The sequence below is a fragment of the Fragaria vesca genome, unplaced genomic scaffold, assembly GCF_000184155.1.
Source record: "Fragaria vesca subsp. vesca unplaced genomic scaffold, FraVesHawaii_1.0 scf0512992, whole genome shotgun sequence".
In the NCBI taxonomy this organism is placed as follows: domain Eukaryota; kingdom Viridiplantae; phylum Streptophyta; class Magnoliopsida; order Rosales; family Rosaceae; genus Fragaria; species Fragaria vesca.
The window spans coordinates 111,921-131,221 of record NW_004443406.1 but is presented as its reverse complement, the minus strand read 5'-3'; the positions used below and the strand labels follow the sequence as shown (position 1 = coordinate 131,221).

The following is a 19,301-nucleotide window of genomic DNA, read 5'->3' as shown; positions in this document are numbered from 1 at the left end:
GACTTCTGGGCCTCAAGCATTAGTACGTGGAACTCTAAGCCACGTCAAGAAAACTTATGCTAGGCAATTTTTTGGACGTATTGGACCTGATAGTAAGAAGAATGGTGGAGGTGTGAATAAAACGAAAAGCAGGGACTACATCGTCTTTTTCGCCCCACGGGTACTGTTCAAATCCGAACTCAGTTTTAGTATATAGTATAAATTAATGGATGCTCTCTCTCTCTCTGTGCGTGGGCAGTTTGTTTGAATTGAACAAATAAAAACTTTAACCATTGCATGACAAGAATCTTCAAGAAGAAGAAGAATGATGAATTGATATTCAGAAAAATAAAAGTATATTTGTCAAATAAAGATTCTCTAAGAAATCATTAAATCATGCCTGAATATTGATGTCTTCGTTTCAGCGGTGTTCTTCATCCATGGAAGTTTTAGTTCTTTTTTTTATTTGTTATTTTTTAAAATTATATATAATTTCTGTTGAGGTTAAGATAGTAATTAAAAAAGTTCTAAAATTAGAGATGTGTATTTAATAGAATGCTATGTGTGGATAAAATTTCTCTAATAATAATCTTACAAACAATCATTATATGTAGCTATATTGTAGTTTCGTAGATTATGTTCGATTTTAATATTCAAATTAGACTATTATGATGAAAAAAGAAAAAATAACTAAAAACCGATATCGATAGTTGTGTTACAATGTTATCGTTCACACAAGACTAAACCAACGATCAAGATCAAAATAACAACTAACAGTGAAGTTTAGATGGTCATCGGCCACTAGTGAAACCTCTAGTCACTATTGTGTATCCTTTTTCTTTTCTTTTGAGAAGACCACTACTATTGTGTGTTTGTGTTGCTTAACATTTATGAAACAAGGGTAGTACGTGAAATAAAAACCTCCACAAGGCTTGGGCTTGGTGAAGGACCATCCTGTAGAACATTTCTCATTCAGCACACCAAAAGAAAACAACCCCATATGGAAAGTTATGGCTTGAATGTAAACCTAATGATGTTATATCTTTGTTCTTGATAAAAAAATAATAATAATAATAATAAATAAATAAATAAAGATTTATAGCTGAACATTTTACAAAAATATAACCATAGTTCAATTCCATTTTGATATTTCTTAAAAAAAAAAAGAGCAAGAAAATGTCAATATTTTCACCAGGTGAGACGTGTTTGTATTATCGTGTTTTTCTAAGTGTAACAATATTACTCAAAAAAAAAAAAAAAAAAAAAACAAACAACAACTACTAAACTGAAGATTCAAATTTTGTTAATTTCTGAAAGGAAACTGAAATCGTTAACTTCGAACCAAAATCATCCCTCTATAAGTCTTAGGACAACTATACACATAATATAATTTCGTACTCTGAAATGTGCAGCACCATCAATAAACCAAACCTCACAAGAATACAGAGACAAAATGAATCACTCAAAAACCAGAAGGGAAAAAGGAAACACCATATATAATCAAAACCAATTACTAAGACACACTCTTCGATCCTCACAGATCTGAATTATAAAATAATCCCCAACCAACTCATTTACGGTCCTATATTACATGGCGAAAAGACTAGGGTAGACCCGAGCACCCTAGCTGCTTTTCCATGGTTTGATGACACCAAGAACTACAACAGCTACTATAATTAAAAGAATCATGATGGCAATGCACATCCATTTTCTGGAGTTTCTTTGTATTTTGCAGTTGAGTTGTCCCAGATTGCACATCCAAGACTGCCATATCGAGGTAGATCTGAAAAGTTAACAATAAACCATATCATATATGTTAGCTACAGCCTACAGGCTACAGGTACTCAAGACCTTATGCCTTGTTGCACAGTACAAACCTGATGCAAGTCGAGAAGCTTTTTCTCAATTTCTTTTACAGTGTCATGCCTCTCTTGAATTTCTTCCAAAGTATTTAGTACCTGGAATCAGAGTACGTGGTTTACTTCTCATTTTAGGCAAAAGTTCCCAAGGTGAAAGACGGGGGAAAGATTATAAAAATTCTACATTAATAGAATACTAGATAGGAACCCCGCGTGTTGCTGCGGGTATGGATCTCGAGTTATTGATGAGCAATGAGATAATGAGCTAAAATAAAATAATTACCACTTATGTTCTGTATTAAAATATTGGTTAACTACAATCAGATACCAAAATAATTACAACCTGAATGTTCACAGTCGATCATACTTACAATCAGAATTGATGGTTGTTTTGTAAAAGAACATGAGCAATGGCATTTGCTTCTGCTTTGTTTTCAGCTTACTTTTGCCTCTTTCATCTCTGTTGAGTGAACAATAAAATTCAAAGAGTGAAAAATGAGTGAAAAAGTGGTTAATCTAATGTAAGAAAGAAGATAAAACAAAGAAAAAGGCAGGTAGTTCTATGTAGGAATTATAATGTTTTAAGTAACACCAATGAATGGTTGGTCTTTTAAAGAAACAGTGCATTTAGCAAAGCATGTTTTGCACAGAAGCAAAGTTCACTTCTCTGCACATAATGCTGTATTTAACTTGTCATTTCATAGTTTCAAACTAAGCATTGCTCAAGAAAGGTATGTGAAAAAGATTTAACTTACTGAGATATACATGTATTTTTTTTAAGAAAATAAAATAAGGGAGATTATATGCATATACTATATTAATGGATACCTCCTGAGTTTCTTGCCGGACATTTCTTTCATATTACACACCATTTATTTTATTAACCAAATACTTTCTAACCACTCACTGACTCCACAAACATTAAAATTTCCGTTGCCAAAAGAAAAAGCATGATAAAAGAAGAACATCCTACAAATGTAAGCTATGAATAACCATAAAAAACCATAAGGTAATGCATACCACTTGACATCACACTATTCACCAACCCTACAAAACGAAATGGAAGCAGTCAGCCCACTTACACATATGAGCCATTCCTGTTATAACACCAACCTCATCAACATGCAAAACTAACAAAAATTAACTTTAAAATACCAACCAAAAACAAAAACACACCAAACAGACAAAAAAAAGAGCAATCATGTATAAATTATATATATACACGTATACACACACAATGCCTTCTAAACTACTATGCAAGAAGACAACAGGCACAGTAGCAACAACAGAATGGTAATGGTACAGCTGAGAGTTTTTGCACAGAACCTGTAAAAACTTACCAAGTTAGATGGGTGAATAAGAATGGTATCATTAGTTAGATTGATTTTTCTGCTATAGAAACTTACCAAGTGCTTGCTGTTCTTGATCTTCGTCAAATACCGAAAGAGATTGGTCTTTAATGCGGCGAATTTTGTGAGAGATGACTTTGAAAGCTTCAAGAGAGAGCTGTGGAGAAAAGGGAAAAGATTCCAGCAAAGGGTTATATATTAGATCAAACGACAAAGCTGGTCAAACTGTTGAGACGAAGGAGAGACTATGTAGAACTTTATCCAAGTTTCATGAGAGAACGGGAGAGAAAAAAATCTGATCACTCTTTCTTTATCTCTTTATCATCCTATGGACACTGAAATTCGGCCCAAATCCCAACCTCTAAAAGACAGCACCATCTGGCACTTAAATTCTGAAACCTTCAGCCCAAAGCCCAACCTCTAAAACTAAAAGACAGCAGGGACAAAACCGTCTCTTCACGTGAAGTAAACAGTCGCTGACGTCATCTCAACAAATATATATATGGTAAATTGTTTTAAAGTAAATAAAAATTAAACAGTAAGTTTATCAGGTCTGACATTTTAAAGCTGGGCAGTCACTGTTTTGTCCGAAAGAAAGAATCGTCGAACACTCGGCACTTACCACAAGCGACCCGGCGGAGACGAACTCAAACATCCTCCAATGGCGGCAACCACCACCACCACCGCCGCCGCCGCCAAGACTTCAACTTCAACTCCCAAGCTCAAGAGCTTCGTCTCACTCCTCCTCCTGCTCATCCTCCTCTTATCAACCCTCTCCGGCACGTGCGGCGGATCTGCAAACCGGATCCGGGTGGGTAAGAATAACCAGATCCCCAGATGCTGCGACATGTCGTCGGAAGAACAGTGCTCGCAGAACCCCAACTGCCGCTGGTGCCGCAGCGAGTCCCTGGACGACATGTGCTTCGCCAAGTCCGTGGCTCTGCGTCTGCCCCCTCAGGTCTTCACTTGCAAGTTGATCCGATTCAGCCAAAAGTTTTGAGCTTCTGTGAGTAGTTGAGTTTGTTTAGTGTGCTTTTCGCTTTACTCGGAACCGAATAATATGCATCATGTGTTGTGAATCCAGCTAGTGATTGATCTATTTTGTGGTAAATGCATGTGCTTCATTTCTTCAGTTAATTCGACTGGTTCTTAATTCCACGGCGTGAAATGATTATGGCGCATTGTGCGAATTTTGTGCATCCAATTTTGTGTTGGAAGTTGATAAATAAGGTGTGATAGATAGTTTAGTTGAGGACTTTGTTGGAGGAAAGGCTCTTCATTTTTAGGGAGATTAGTCGAATCTATGGATTTTGCAGCTCCCTCGTGAAGCTGCTTGAGGGTTTTCAACTTTTCATTTCCTTGACAAAGCTAGATTTGAACCCTGCGATAGCTAGCAAGTAGCACCTCTATAATAGGAGTTAGATTATCCTTTCAAGTCATGTGTGGCACAATTTGAAGCCGTGGCCTCCAACCCGTGACATAAAAGTCACAGTGACAACAAGCGAGATCTCTCAAGAAGAGGAAATCCATCCAGTTAAGAAGATAGTGTGGCTGTAGTGCCAGAAACCGTTGGAGCTACTAGAAAGAACAATGTTCCTGTGAGCAAAAAGAAACCTTCCAAGGAGTTGGAAAACGCAAATCAGGGCCAAATATGCGAACGAAAAGAGATAGAGGAAGGGAAAGGAAAAATGCTCGAAGAGGCGCTAGCTATTTCTTTGGAGTTTTAGGATTTTACCATGTGTCCTTGCTTTGGAGATATATGAAGTACATAATTTCTGCTGACCAGAACTTTCATTTGGATTTCATTTTGGTTTAACTTTGAACAATTTGTGAGCAGGTGGAACTGGCATTTGATCGAATTAAGATCATGCTTTCAGCTGTATACTAAAGTTTTTTGTACAAGACTTTTGAATGAATTCGATTCAGTTTTGCAATGTTTTGCATATTCATATCCAAGTTTGGCATCTTGCCATTTTTGCTCGTGTAATGGCACCTTTGTTAAAGATTAGCGTGGGTTGCACTAGTTAAGCTGTTAACTTTCAGGTAGAAGGATAAACCAAAGACGTGTACAACAGAGATCCTGTTGGTTGAATCAAAGTGACAGAAACTAATTGCAGCTTTGCTCCTGTGGTCTGTGGAGGTCAAATTTTCTTCTTACTCTATAGCCTTATCCAAGAAGTACCTTCTGAGATCAGTTGGTGAATTAGAGCTGAAAAATGTGGGGTTGTCCATATATCCAGGGTTTCGAACAACTATACTGCAGGAGGGGAATGTAGATTTTCGTAACAAGTTCTCAGCTTCCTATATATAGCTATTGTTACACTTCTGCAACACTAGCAGTGACTAGTGAGGATCAGATTAGCATCACAAACATAGAGCGCCATAAATTCTTCGACGAGTTCTCAGATCACAACTCTCTGCTAGCAAATGTTCCTACTCAGACGACTTGGTACAAGAACAGCAGCAAGAACCGGCTTCTTAACTAGGCATTTGTTCTACCTTGAGAACAATTGTTCTGTATATCCTGGTACTAATGAATAGTAGTAGTAGTAGCAGCAGCAGCATTCAAGTATACAATTCAATAGACAACACACAGATTCCACTAATTGAACAACTTACTTAAACCATAAACCTTTTGTGTGGCAACACAGATTTCAAATCGAAATTGAACATGCCTGTTCAACTTTACACCACAGAAAATCAAATGAAGTTTCAAGTCTGCAAAGTTTCGAATTCATTGCCATTTTCGGTTCCACAATCCCCAGCAGCAGCAACATAGTCCTTCACAGCATCCCTCATATCCTCACATTGCTCCCCTTCAAAAAACTCCACTAACTTCCCCAGCTCCCGGTCCGCCATGTCATCCAAAAACGGCCGGACCGGCACCCCATTCTCCGGCTGAAGCGAATACGAGTTCGGATTGTCATCCACAATCACCACGCGCCTCAAGTCCCTCCCCAAACCGGACAAGTCCTTCACAAACTTCCCATCCACCTCCTTGCACGAGTCGCGGAACAGGCGGTGGGAGATCACGCGCTTCCGGTCCAACCGGTCCAGCACCAACGAAGCGTACTCTCTCAGCCCCGCCGTGAACACCACCACCTCATACTTCTCCCCGAGCTTCTCCAGCATCTCGTCGACTCCGGGCCGCTTCAGGACGTAGAAGTCCAGCACCATGCCATCGATCCTCGGCCGGACGACGAAGTCGTAATTCTCCGGCGGCGCTCCGGCCTGCGAGTGGATCATGGTCTCGTCGAGATCGAGCACGATCGTCTTCTTCTCCGGCGACTCCTGCGGCGGGAGCGGGCCGCCGGCGAGGAAGAGCTCGCGGCGAACCGGGGCGGTGGGTTCGGGTCGGGTCGGGTCGTGGGCGGCGGTCTTCTTGAGGATCTTGAAGCCTTTGTGGCGGTTGGGCGTGCCGACACGCGCGAGCTTGTTGAAGAGCTTGATGAGGCGGCGCTGGCACGTGATCAGCGAGGACAGGACGGCGGTGGAGGCGGCGGTCGCGGCTTTCTTCGCGGAGGAGCGGCGGTGGTGACGGCGCTTGGTGGCGATCGACTTGCTTGGGCTTTTCTTCATGAATTTGGACACCATTTTTTTTTTTTTCTCTGGTTTGAAATCTAGAGAGGGAGAGAGAGCAAAGATTGCAGTTTGAAAATGAGGGTTGGTGGAGCTTTTAAACTTTTGGTTCGGTGCAACGGTCATCAGAGTAGGTTCGTAACCGAAGCTAAGGTTATGTTGTTGATTTGGTTGGGTGCGGTTTCAAAATGCACCATTACATATTCCATATTTGTTTTTGAAATTATTTATCATACCACTAAGTTACTTTCTCGGTTTATTGGTTGATTCATAGATATGATATTCCGTTTGTTCTTCATCATCTTGGCTCATTTCTTGCTGTCTGCTCTTCCTTGATGTCAAAAATGCAGAACGTAACTGTAAACTTTCTCACATGTTTAGAGAGTGAAACTTATGATGGCTGATGCTTTGGCTAAAAATAGTATCACTTATGATCTTGGATTTATCACTTTCGAGAACCCCCTATGCATGCTGCTCAAGCCTACTTTGATGATCTTATTGGTGTTGTTAGAGCTAAAAAAACTGGAGTTTGTTCCAGTTGTAAGTTTCTGTTTCTCTTGTTTTTAGACCCTTTAGGTCCTTCTTGTAACCAAAAGTACACGATGATATTCCGTTAATTTTGTTGTTGTTGTCAATAATTGTTTAATTGAGTAGCACAAATCTCTGATTTGTATGTATATGCATTGTGAGTATATGTACGTAGAAAACATCATGACTAGGGAAACCTATAAACTGTAAACCAAAATCAAGCTAGGTTCACAAGGTTTAGGTCAATATTGGTTTAGCTAGGTTATCATGCATCAACAACTGCTGCTCATGATGGACGTGAGAGATTTTGCAATTCTTACGAGTGTTGGTCCTCCGGAAGTTCATCGTAGCATTGCTATGTATTGTAAGGAGTAATTAACAATCATACTTTAGGGTATATTAGTGTGTTGTGAATTTAACTAGCTAGGAGTTTCAGAGTTTGTCAAATCAACTTTCTAAAAATGAAAATCCATCACACACAAAAAAATCTAGAATGAAAAATTTATAAAGTTTTCAACTCTATGGTTTCCAGAATGCAAGTTCTAAGCATAAGATTACATTCATAATGATCAAAATCACAATACTCAAGATCACTATCTTGATCCAATACTCCATAGCTGCTGGTTTTTCCGTTGGATAATATTCATGCAGACTAATCAAGCAGCATGGTGTTGATGAATTAACCGTTGTTAATACCGGAACATTAGTAAACTTTCTGGATCCATTCCCCTTCTCCAACTCCTTCTCCTCTTCCTCCTCCTCATCATCATCATCACTACCACCGCTATCATCGTCATCGTCGTCATCGTCATCATCAACGGTAATCCATCCTTCGTCATTAACATACTCTCTCACAGCATCCCTAATGTCCTCAGACCCCTCGCCCTCAAAAAACTTTAACAACCTCCCCAGCTCCCAGTCCTCCATGTCGTCATAAACGAACGGCCGGACCGGAATCCCATTATCCGGTTGGAGGAAATACGAGTTAGGGTTATCGTCCACGATCACCACTCGACGCAAGTCACGTCCCAAACCGGACAGGTCCTTCACGAACTTCCCGTACACCTCTTTGCATGAGTCACGGTAGAGGCGGTGGGATATGAAGCCCTGGCTGTCCAATCGGTCCAGCACCAGCGAAGCGTACTCTCTCATCCCCGCCGTGAACGCCACAACCTCGTACTTTTCCGCCAGCTTTTGCAGAAACTGGTCAACTCCGGGACGTTTGATCACGTAGAAGGTCATCTCGGTGCCACGAATAATGGGCCGGACGATGAAGTCGAAGCGATTGGGCAAAGTGGCCGAAGTGTGCACCAGTGTTTCGTCTAGATCGAGAAACACGGTACTCTTCTCCGGTGAAGTTAACGGCGGGAGTGAGGGGCTTGTAGTTGGAGGTCCGGGTTCGGGCCAGGCATGGTCTGGAGCTTGGGTTTGGGTTAGGATCTCTAAGCTGCCTTTGTCGGTGCCAATGCCGGAAAGCATGAACTTGGAGGCGGCGGCTGCCTTTTTGACAGAGGAGTTGCGGCGGTGGTGCCGCCTTTTGCCGTGACAGTTCTTCATGGCTAAACTCTTGTTTGCCCTAATCTTCATTATTTTTGACACCATTTTCTTCTATGTTGCTCTCTTTGTATTGTACTTTTGCCTGAATAAAATGTAAAAACTGGAAATGTTTGGGAATCTGAGATTTCAAGAATGTTCCGAGGGTTCTTAAACTTTAGCTAATACGGTTAGGCCAAGGGCGGGTGAGTTTGTTTTAACGGCGGTTGCTTTGGTTCAACAGTGGTTAATTTTCTTGTTAAAGTGGAATCCAGGACTTCATGGTTTGGTTTTTGGTTACCCGGTTTAGTCTCGAGTGAGTACCAAGATTAATTGGTTTTCTAGTTCCTCGTTAATAGTCAAATCGGGTTCCATATTCGTTTAGTTTTGTTTGACTGATAAGAACCTTCTATCTTTACTAACACAAAACAAAATCAGAATATATTACAGACTTTTAGGATCTCGTTACATTAATATTTGTGAAGATAAATACTAGTTATATTTTCGATATAGATTATTTCGAAGAGGTTTCGGAGAGATAACAACAACTAAATTTGCATCTTTAATCCCCTTGAGCAGACTGAAATTATCACAAGTATATATTTTTAATTATACAGTTAGTGTTTACAAGTAGTATTTTATTGTTATTTTTAGTTTTTTACGACAAAAAAGAACAACATTACGTAGAACAACAAGAATCAAAAGTATTACAACATTATATAGGTTCAAAAGTATTACGACATCACATATGATCAGTAAGATGTCAACGTAAGCTTTTGTTAAGTATAAATGGATCCCCTCATCCCCATACTACTTATTAGTATTATTTAATTTTCTCTAATACCTGAAACTTTTTTTGTCAATTGAATTTCAACATGCATTCCTGATACTATGTGATAAGTTTTATATGAGATTTATAACGCAAAGTTGTGTGTTGTCGTGCACAACGTTCACGATAATCAACGACTTCCAAATCACATTAAAAATGCATGAATGATCATGAATTAACCTAATGTGTGTGACATTTGATTCATGGTCTGAAAAAAGAAAAATAATTGTGACCGGTCCCCAGCACAAATCTAATCGATCTCTGAACAAATAACTTAGAAAGATCGATCATGTCACAAGTATATGTGAACTCGTCAAACTTGCATTGAGGACCCGTACGTATTATCAACATAGTCGTCGATCGTAACGATAATGCAACCCAATTACTGTGGCAATATTACAGTGGCAAAACTGTGGAAAAAGAACCACTACATAAATGTTTCTTTTCAACATCAACAAGCAAACACAGGACATGCATGGTTACTACTTTCTAGTTTCTACAACAATAGAGTTGGCCGATACGGAAAGGAACAGAAAACGCTTCCAATTGGCACACCAATCGTTCGAATCAAACTAAGCTGCAAACCTGCACCTTGATTTTAAAGTACTCCTGGTCAAAATGATTTATACTCACCTCCGGTTGAGAAGCTGAAAATAATGTAACCAGATACAATTAGGTTCAAAATCAAGAATATAATATCCTCTTGTTAAAATGAAACCTACAAGGCTGAACCATATATACCTGTTACCATCAGGACTGAAAGCCAAAGCATTAATAGGTGAGAAATGCCCTTTTTTAACAGTTTCAATCTCCTTTTCAAGAACTTATATCAATCAGGTGCGGTCGACGCCTTTCAAGAAAGAGCTAGTCTTGGTGAGCTCATTTAGAGGCTTATCAGTAAATCTGATAACATTGTAGACCAAGGCACCACATAATGCTCCAAGAATCGGTGACACAAGGTAAATCCACAGGCCTTTGTAATGGCTCCAGACAATTGCAGGGCCTAAGCTTCTTGCTGGGTTCATTGATGCTCCTGTAATTGGCCTACATAATAATATTCCCATATCACGTACATGATCGAGAAACTAATAGAATGACATGGGTTAAAAAACAAAGGATGATAAAACAAAGAAGACAAGGTTCTTTTGCTTCCAAAAGGGAAAACATATCTCTGCTTAATTAGTTCTTACTAGCTAATAAAGTTCTAGTAATGATTGTATTGATTAGAGACATTAATAAGATTACTAAGATTAGACCTACCCTGCAAAATACAAAAAAAGAAAGAAAGTAGAAGAAAGAATTCTACCCTGCAAACATCACATTCAGAAGAACCGTGGAGCCAACTGCAAGTCCAGCAAGCTCTCCAACCTGCATATATAAGCACAGTTTGGAATACTATATTATTGATAGTTCAACATAATAAAATTAGGATGCAAACATTTTGAATTACATTGATCAAATTTAAGTAATACTAGCATCTTGACTGCACTACGTGCGTGTGTGATTTTTTTTGTTTTTTTTTTTTACTATTACAGTTATGCTCAAAGTTTGATTTCCTTCCCCACTTTTCTCTCCCACCTCCCACGTTTTAAGCTTATTTCTTTCTGTTTTCTTTTTTTATTGTTTCCAATAACATTTGCAATTACTAATTTGTCATTCATCTGTTAAAAGACATATTTTAAAGTTTTAATTAATTAAGGGTATTATAGGTAGTTCAAAAATTTAACCGTTGACAAAGTCAAAAAAGCCTTCTGGCTTTATTAATAGAGATGATAACCTACTAGCCTAATAATCTGTTAAGCAAGTCAGCTCACCAATCCTAAATAGGCAAACCATGTTAAGTACTTCATAACTGAAAATGTAGAGCTAGAGTTGAGATTAAGAGGTGGAATAGTACTAACCGCTCTGCTATCAGTGGCCACACCAGAAACAACAAACATGAGGTAAAATGTGATGATGAACTCAAGCACGAACGCCTGCAAATTAGATCCACTAGGATCTGTTCCTGCAAAGTGGTCTTGACGGTGTTGGAATAAAAGCCTTAGAGCAACTCCAGTAAGAGTGTCAAAATTTTTGGTCAAATTCAAATTTTGACATGTGAGGTGGATTTTGACAATTTGGCAAATTTTCACTCCAACTATTCTGTCAAAACAGTTTCTCACAGATCAAACTCAACTCAAACTCTGCTTATCTCTTTCTCACCGATCAAACACAAAAATCCTATTTTCACTGATCCATTTCATTAATTTGGGACTCCACTATCGCACCCACTACTCCTTCTCCTTCATCCGCCCTCTCTTTATTTCTCTCTTCATCTGCTTCGATCCCTTCTGTTATCTTTCCCTTCTTCCTCTTTTAGTTTATATGTGAGATCAAAGAAGCATCAATATTGTGAACGCAGTCCCGATCCGACCTCAAGATGCAACATGCATGACAATCACACCTTAAATCCAATCCGTGAGTTTTTCATTTTGAACTCTCAACCCTCCAATCTCTTTTCTTTATTTCGCCAAATTTGAATGAAAAATATTTTGTCTGGGTTTGAATGAAGGTCTGGGTGCGAAAATTTTGTCTGGGTTTGAATGAAGGATGAAGGTCTGGGTGCGAAATTTGGGTATTGTAGGAAGAAATACATGGACTAGAGGAAGATTTGAAGACCTGCCATGAACATCGATCTGGGCAGAACGACGGTGAGAAGAGAAGGAATGGAAAAAGAAAAACAATAAAAAAAGATTTGACAAGAGGAGTTGATCTTGTCAAGTTTGACAAGGTGAGACTGGAGTAGTCATCCACGGTGGATTTGAACGGTGGGTTGGAGAGGCAGGGTGTGGTCTTTTGTTAACGTTGGAGCTCCACGGTGGATTTTGACTACACCGTTGGAGATGCTCTTACGGTACCGCTTGCGAGTGTTGATCCAAGGACTTGAGCAATAATATAAGCGGGTACCTGTAGAGAGAGAAAGCAAAATAAAGTTACCAAACAAAACACATATTGAATTAGAAAGATAGGTAGTCATCAAATTAACTGAAGTTGAATTACAAGAGATGTAGTGGTGTATGCATGAAGAAAATGCATTTCTCTATAGCAAGGGGCCAAAGGCCATTTGCTAGCGTCGAAGTGCTTTCTAGCTAGTACATATAATTCCAGAAATTTTCTGTCAAAGGCAAAGCAATGTTAAATGTGATTTGACTATGCAACACATACAATTTATTCCCTAAATTTTACTGTCCCTAAAGAAAATTAAGAAATAAAATCATGGCTTGGTTTTGATTACCTCATCTCTTTCCATGGGAACCTATGAATAATAGCGAAAGCCAGAGTAACAGCAGGATTGAAATGGGCACCAGAGATGTGACCAACAGAGTAAACCATAACCATCACCGTCAATCCCCAAGTAATTGAAATCCCTGGAAATGACACCAGCTTGTCTGTGCTTAAATTCACAATCACAGACCCACAACCAGCAAAAATCAAGAAGTATGTCCCCAACACCTCAGCAATAACCTGAAAGTACAAAGATCACAACTTCAAACATTTGATGAAATGGTTTCGAAACTGAAAGATCACATTTTTGATTGTGCTTGAAACTAAAAGGGAATGTAACAAGGTTTATGTCACCTTCTGGATAAAGGGTACAGAGAGAAAGCTATCGCTTGATTCTTGACTGTTTCTAGAGGAAGGTTTGCCTTCTTCAACATTGACAAGATGGTTTTCACTACTTTCATCCTAATTCGCAACCATGGCTTCGAAGTAGTAAAACAGCTAGGAGCTAGAAAGGTAGAAGGAGCGAGAGAGAACAAAGCGACTCGGAAGGAGAAAATTTGACGTAATATACAAGGCTTATGATTCATATGAAGGTTTTTATAGTTGAAAAGTGTGGCAATGTATTGCTTGCTGTGAAACAGCGAGAAGGCAGTCAAGGCTGCTTCAACTTCTCACCGGAATTACAGAGCAGATATTGATGGTTTTCCATGTCTTTTATAATCACTATAATTAGAGGTATCAGGCCGGTAAAAATGCTGGTCCTAAACAAAATATACGATGTCTTTAACGTAAGACTAACATCAGTCCATCATATACGACTACAGGTACGTGCAATGTCCGGAGTAAGTACGTAATAGAGCATGAACTTAATGTTTTTTTTTTTTTTTTTTTGGGTTCGAAAATAAATAAAGCAGAAGAAAGTGGAAACAGGAATTTCTGATCCTTTTATAGCAGTATAGATAAGAATGATGATACTGCGGCCATACTATACTGGTTTGTTTGTAGTTTTTTTTTTTTTTTTAATTTATTTTTTATGAATGATACTGGTTTGTTTGAGTTGACAGATATGCAAGGTCGTTTATCAGGATGTGCTATATATGCTCTAGAATTCTAGTCAGATGAGATGTCATTACCTCCGGGAGAATTGCATATGGTAGTTTATGGATATATAATTATCTGTAGAGAGAGTTGGTAATGTTTTTACCTCCTCTAAATTATATTTTTATCTTGTGATTAGGTTATCTATAATCTCAGGACTATTAGGTGTACGTTTTTCACACCCACTTTGGCTACAAAGTATATAGTAGAGATTAACAGTAGAATCTAACATTTGAAGAAGAAAAAAAAAGAAGCAAAACCAATTTCTGAGTCACTTTGTTCTGATCTCTTTCTCTTTCTTTCTTCGAAGCCATGGCAGAGAATCATGAAAGTAGTAGAAATCATGTTGTCAGTGTTGAAGATGACAAACCTTCCTCCAAAACCAACCAAGAATCAAGCAGGGCCGTTCTATCTGTTCCCTTTATGCAGAAGGTGACATAAATCTTGTTACTCTTACTCATTTCTAGTTTCAAGAAAATTGAAACATGCGATCTTTCAGTTTTAAAATCATTAGTTTCATCGATCAGATGTTTGAAGTTGAGATCGCGACCGATCCTTTTACTTTCAGGTCATTGCTGAGGTGTTGGGCACATACTTCTTGATATTTGCTGGTTGTGGGGCTGTGATAGTGAATTTCAACACAGACAAGACGGTGTCGTCTCCGGCGGTTGCAATTGTATGGGGACTAGTTGTCATGGTGCTCAATTACTCAGTTGGTCACATCTCCGGTGCCCATTTCAATCCCGCTGTCACTATTGCTTTTGCTGCTACTAAGAGGTTTCCATGGAAGCAGGTGATCAGCTAACCAACCCATGCTTTTATTTCTTCATTTGTATCCTTTGAAAAGGGAAAACTACCAACACATACTCTTAGAATCTCAGTCTCTCAGATCATCAGTGTGTTATTGTTAGGATTATAGGAGCAATATAGAGCAGGGTAATTTGATCTTTTAGTTATTCAACGTAGTTACCTTGTTATATAAACTCTTGTAATCTACATTTTACAATCAATGAGAATAGCCACAATGTAGCCTGTAAAGTTTTCTTGCTCTCATTTTACAATTTCTGCATTTCAATACAGTAAATCCATAATTCCTTAGTTATCTAAAAAAAAATCTATTACTTCTTGAATACGATTAATTAATGTTAGAATGACGTACTAGTTTTGCAGAAGGCATTGTTACCTAGTTTAATTGTTTTGGCTTAGACAAGCAGTAATCATCATTCAAACTCAAAATCCACGTCCTACGTACATATGTACCCAACAAAACAAAAAAGATAATTAGGGATTACACCACTGTATCTCTAGCAAGTAAATCAACTTCATTTGATGACTATCTATCTTTCTAATTCACTGTGTTTTTTTTTGTTTGCTTTCTCTCTGCAGGTACTCCCTTATATTGCTGCTCAAGTCTTTGGATCAATACTCGCAAGTGGTACCCTTAGGCTTATATTTAACCACCATGAAGACCATTTTGTTGGAACAAGTCCTAGTGGAACTCAACTGCAGTCTTTCGTGATTGAGTTCATCATCACATTTTACCTCATGTTTGTTGTTTCTGGTGTGGCCACTGATAACAGAGCGGTTAGTACTATGCTATACCTCTTAACATTCTCGCCACTCTGATTTTTCTAAATAAAGATAGGTTGGTGAGTAACTTGCATGCTTAACTGATTAGGTTAGTATCCTAATATTGTCAAACTTTATTTTATGTAGTAGTATTAGTAATAATATTCTAAACTGTTTGCTTATGCAGACTGGAGAGCTTGCTGGGCTTGCAGTTGGCTCCACAATTCTTCTGAATGTGATGTTTGCAGGGTAGAGTTTTTATGATGTCTTCTTAATATAATCCATTCATAATACATTGGCATTCTATTAGTTGATATGTTTTCCATATGCCAAACCAAGAATGTTATCGTTTTTTTTTTTGTCTTCTATTAGCAAGTTTGTTGTTTAAAACTATAGTTTCTCATGTACGTGATATGAGCATATTCTGCAGGCCAGTTACAGGAGCATCAATGAACCCAGCAAGAAGCTTAGGCCCTGCAATTGTCTGGAGCCAATACAAAGGCCTATGGATTTACCTTGTGTCACCGATTCTTGGAGCATTATGTGGTGCCTTGGTCTACAATGTTATCAGATTTACTGATAAGCCTCTGCATGAGCTCACCAAGACTAGCTCTTTCTTGAAAGGCGTCGACCGCACCTAATCGATACAAACAGAAGAGGGATCTGCTATAAGTCGCTATAAACAAGTCATTCTTCAACCGTATGCCAATTTTGTATACGATCCACAATTGGGTAGCTCATCTTGAAAGTTGTCCATTAAATCTTTATGTTCTTAGGTTTTACTTATTTTTTAGATCTTTTTTGGGTGTTAGGTTTATGGTGTGTGCAACGATTATAGCTCTCGCAAGTCGCAAGTCACTAGCTATATATGCATGCATAATGTCCCGAGCTTCTTTTTTCCTAATCTTCTCGTGCGGTCTTAGCACTTCCTTTATGCTAAGTCAGCCTTACTCACGCAAACACTTTGGCTAGAACACTCGAACGAAGGGAGAAGATCTTTGAAAGAGAGAACTTGTATTAAGTTAAGAGAACTTTACAAAGCTTCACAAGTGAGTTTGAATGCTATCCAACTTTCTATGTCTCAAATGGGAGGGGTGCCTCCCTATTTATAGGCATCCTCCTCCATTTGCCTAAGTTTTTAGACAATTTTAGGACATTTACAAATATAAAGATTTTTAGAGTTTTTTATACAACTCTAAGTGTTACCTTGAGTATTCTAGAGACTTCTGCAGTAGTCTTGAGCCTTGAGTCTCTCTAGGATTCTAGAGAGTTCCGGAGTTGCCTGAATGCTTCTCGATCCTTTCGGAAGCTTCTAAGACCTTTTATAATATTCCGAATACTTCCAAGACATTCCATAAGATTCCGGATGCTTCCAAAATGCTCATGTGCCCATCAAAACCTTACTTGAGTCATGCTTGTGTCAAAAATGCTGAGGGAAACTCTTTGTTAAATTAACGGGGCGTGAAAATAAGCTCCATAAGTTCATCAAGTCTTAGTACCTTTTCTCTATCTGGGAAAACAAATTTCAGTGCCTTTTAGACTTCTAATGTACGTGATGGGCATTTCTTGAAACAAATGTGGCGAAGCATAGCATAAGAATGACATCAGTACTGTTCACACGGTTTATATATATTCGAAGTGGCAAACGACGTCAATGACTTCGATCTCTAGCATTTCTTTTGGTCAATTAATTCTTCATTTCCATGGCAAAGAAATCCATGCCAGTTCAATCGTTGAGTTGTGCTTTGCTCCAACTTTTCTGGAAGTTACTGAAAATCGATCAGCATGATATTCATCTTACGTCGACTAGCTATAAGTATGCAAGCAAACGAGTTTGACCAAACTTCACTAACATTAGTGTACAGTATCAAAATTTAACAAAGAGAACTAAAAGAACAGACATTAGATGGCAATATTTTCCTCTCTTAAGTAAGTGCAAGTTCATCACGATGGGTCGTTGCCTGCCACTCAAATCAAACCCAGGAAATTAGCTTTCTGCATATTTATCATCAGAGATGTCTTGGTCAAAGTGTGAATTCTGGTGTGAAAAGCATATACAAGATTAGATGAAACATACCAGAAAATTATGCTTCAACATTTGAAGGCCAAATGGCTCCTAATGGGGCCGTTAATATACGCATGTATGGTGTTTGACTGTTCAGAAATTGGTGAACAGTGGGAGGTTAAGATCATGCATGCGCATTGAAAAACTGTTACAATTTTGCTAGTTGGGTAACAAATTTTCTAAACTTCATCATTTTGTTCTTTCTTTAGAACGGGGGTGGAAGACTGAAAGAGATCAGAACTTGATGTTTGCATGCACTAATATTGTTTATGCTAAAAATTAAGATTCGTAATGAGTAGATTCATGTCATTAATGGATGGGGGATCAAGAGCTAGCCAAAGTTAAGTTTTAATTATCACTTCGTGACCCTGATTATGTATAATAGGCACATCTAGTTAGATTCTTGACTGGTTCAATTTTTGTGAAATCATATCAATTGGTGTGATTACACTTGTAGTTTTCTCTTTGGCATGATTTAAGATGGAAATGGATCCATTATGTTTATAGATTTTATCGACATCTGTATAGATTGTATAACATGCCTCACAATGTACTCAGTAAGGAGGTAATGGTGATCATACTTGTCCAATTATGAATAGAAAGATTTGTCACCACTTACCAGCTTCTACTCCTAGTCTATTTGTTTGTACCTGTGGCTGGGGCGTTTGTTCTTAAAAGTCCAGACGTATAATAGGGCTTAATTATTTTAGCTATTCCAATTATCCAATAGCTAAATCTTCTCTCTCCTCTCTTGCCCACGTGTCACTTTACAATTTGTTAAAACATAATAAATAGCACTGACTGATGGAATAACATTGTTAAATCGATATCTAAATTTCAAAATTCTTGATAAATATATCAATTTCTGAATCTCACTGCTGGAGATACTGAGCATCTCCAGTAATATTGCTAAAATTGAAATTTGTCAATTTTTAAGATAAATTGATGTTCCAGCAGAATACATAAATCATTTCTAAATTGGATAATTGCTAAATGAAAATGACAAATTTGTCAACTTTAGTTATGCATTAAAAATTGACAAATTTGTCAATTTCATTTAGCAATTATCAAATTTAACAATGATTTATGTATATGTTGGAGCATCAATTTATCTCAAAAATTGACAAATTTCACTTTTAGCAACACTGCTGAAGTTGCTCATTATCAACTAGGTAAACAACAGGTAATTACTTGCATATATAATTGGTCTGTGTAATTTCTGTGTATAAATATATATGTTCTCCCCTATATACACACACTGACACACATTAACTTGGACAAATCGATTTGTCTAGTTTGGTTGAGGGAATAACAAATCAGAATTTCTTACCAATTCATGGATTATTTCTTTCCTTAGCAGGATCTCAGGTGTTTCGAATATTCATTTAGGAAAAAGGTTACTAGCTAGATACATATTTGGTCTTAAGAAAAGGATACTCGATCATTTTGTTGTTTTGGAAACGTTAATTGGTATTTCTAGGCTTTTCCCCTCTGCTACACATACATAGACTATTACTAGAAGATTTGTTTTATTTAATCAGGATATTCTTGCTCTGTATTTGTTTTTCTTATACAATTGAAAGGTACCGCTGTCTTGCTGTAGTTCCCAAGCCGAATGAAATACGTTCTCATGTTCTCATCTAAAAGAA

General features: G+C 38.1%; 5 protein-coding genes across 5 annotated transcripts; 2 read left to right on the top strand and 3 right to left on the bottom strand.

Annotated features, from left to right (window-relative positions):
• The first annotated feature begins 3,812 nt into the window (after positions 1-3,812).
• LOC101307746 lies at positions 3,813-4,898 on the top strand. The gene is made up of 2 exons (XM_004309575.1): positions 3,813-4,193; positions 4,321-4,898. The coding sequence occupies exon 1, from the start codon at positions 3,849-3,851 to the stop codon at positions 4,185-4,187; it is 339 nt and encodes a 112-aa protein (XP_004309623.1). The 5' UTR covers positions 3,813-3,848; the 3' UTR covers positions 4,188-4,193; positions 4,321-4,898.
• Positions 4,899-5,691: 793 nt separating this feature from the next.
• Positions 5,692-6,781, bottom strand: LOC101307453 (CTD small phosphatase-like protein-like). Its single transcript, XM_004309574.1, has one exon. The coding sequence runs from the start codon at positions 6,779-6,781 to the stop codon at positions 5,900-5,902; it is 882 nt and encodes a 293-aa protein (XP_004309622.1). The 3' UTR covers positions 5,692-5,899.
• A 1,032-nt stretch (positions 6,782-7,813) lies between these two features.
• LOC101310853 (CTD small phosphatase-like protein-like) lies at positions 7,814-8,881 on the bottom strand. Its single transcript, XM_004309584.1, has one exon. The coding sequence runs from the start codon at positions 8,879-8,881 to the stop codon at positions 7,814-7,816; it is 1,068 nt and encodes a 355-aa protein (XP_004309632.1).
• Positions 8,882-10,489: 1,608 nt separating this feature from the next.
• On the bottom strand, positions 10,490-13,904 carry LOC101310570 (aquaporin NIP1-2-like). Its single transcript, XM_004309583.1, has 7 exons — positions 13,896-13,904; positions 13,275-13,382; positions 12,940-13,160; positions 12,554-12,606; positions 11,558-11,706; positions 10,963-11,024; positions 10,490-10,700 (listed from the first exon to the last, which is right to left on the bottom strand). Exons 1-7 carry the CDS (start codon positions 13,902-13,904, stop codon positions 10,490-10,492), a joined length of 813 nt encoding a protein of 270 aa, XP_004309631.1.
• A 383-nt stretch (positions 13,905-14,287) lies between these two features.
• On the top strand, positions 14,288-16,332 carry LOC101307169 (aquaporin NIP1-2-like). The gene is made up of 5 exons (XM_004309573.1): positions 14,288-14,450; positions 14,587-14,811; positions 15,405-15,602; positions 15,775-15,836; positions 16,018-16,332. The coding sequence occupies exons 1-5, from the start codon at positions 14,331-14,333 to the stop codon at positions 16,226-16,228; spliced, it is 816 nt and encodes a 271-aa protein (XP_004309621.1). The 5' UTR covers positions 14,288-14,330; the 3' UTR covers positions 16,229-16,332.
• Positions 16,333-19,301: the final 2,969 nt, after the last annotated feature.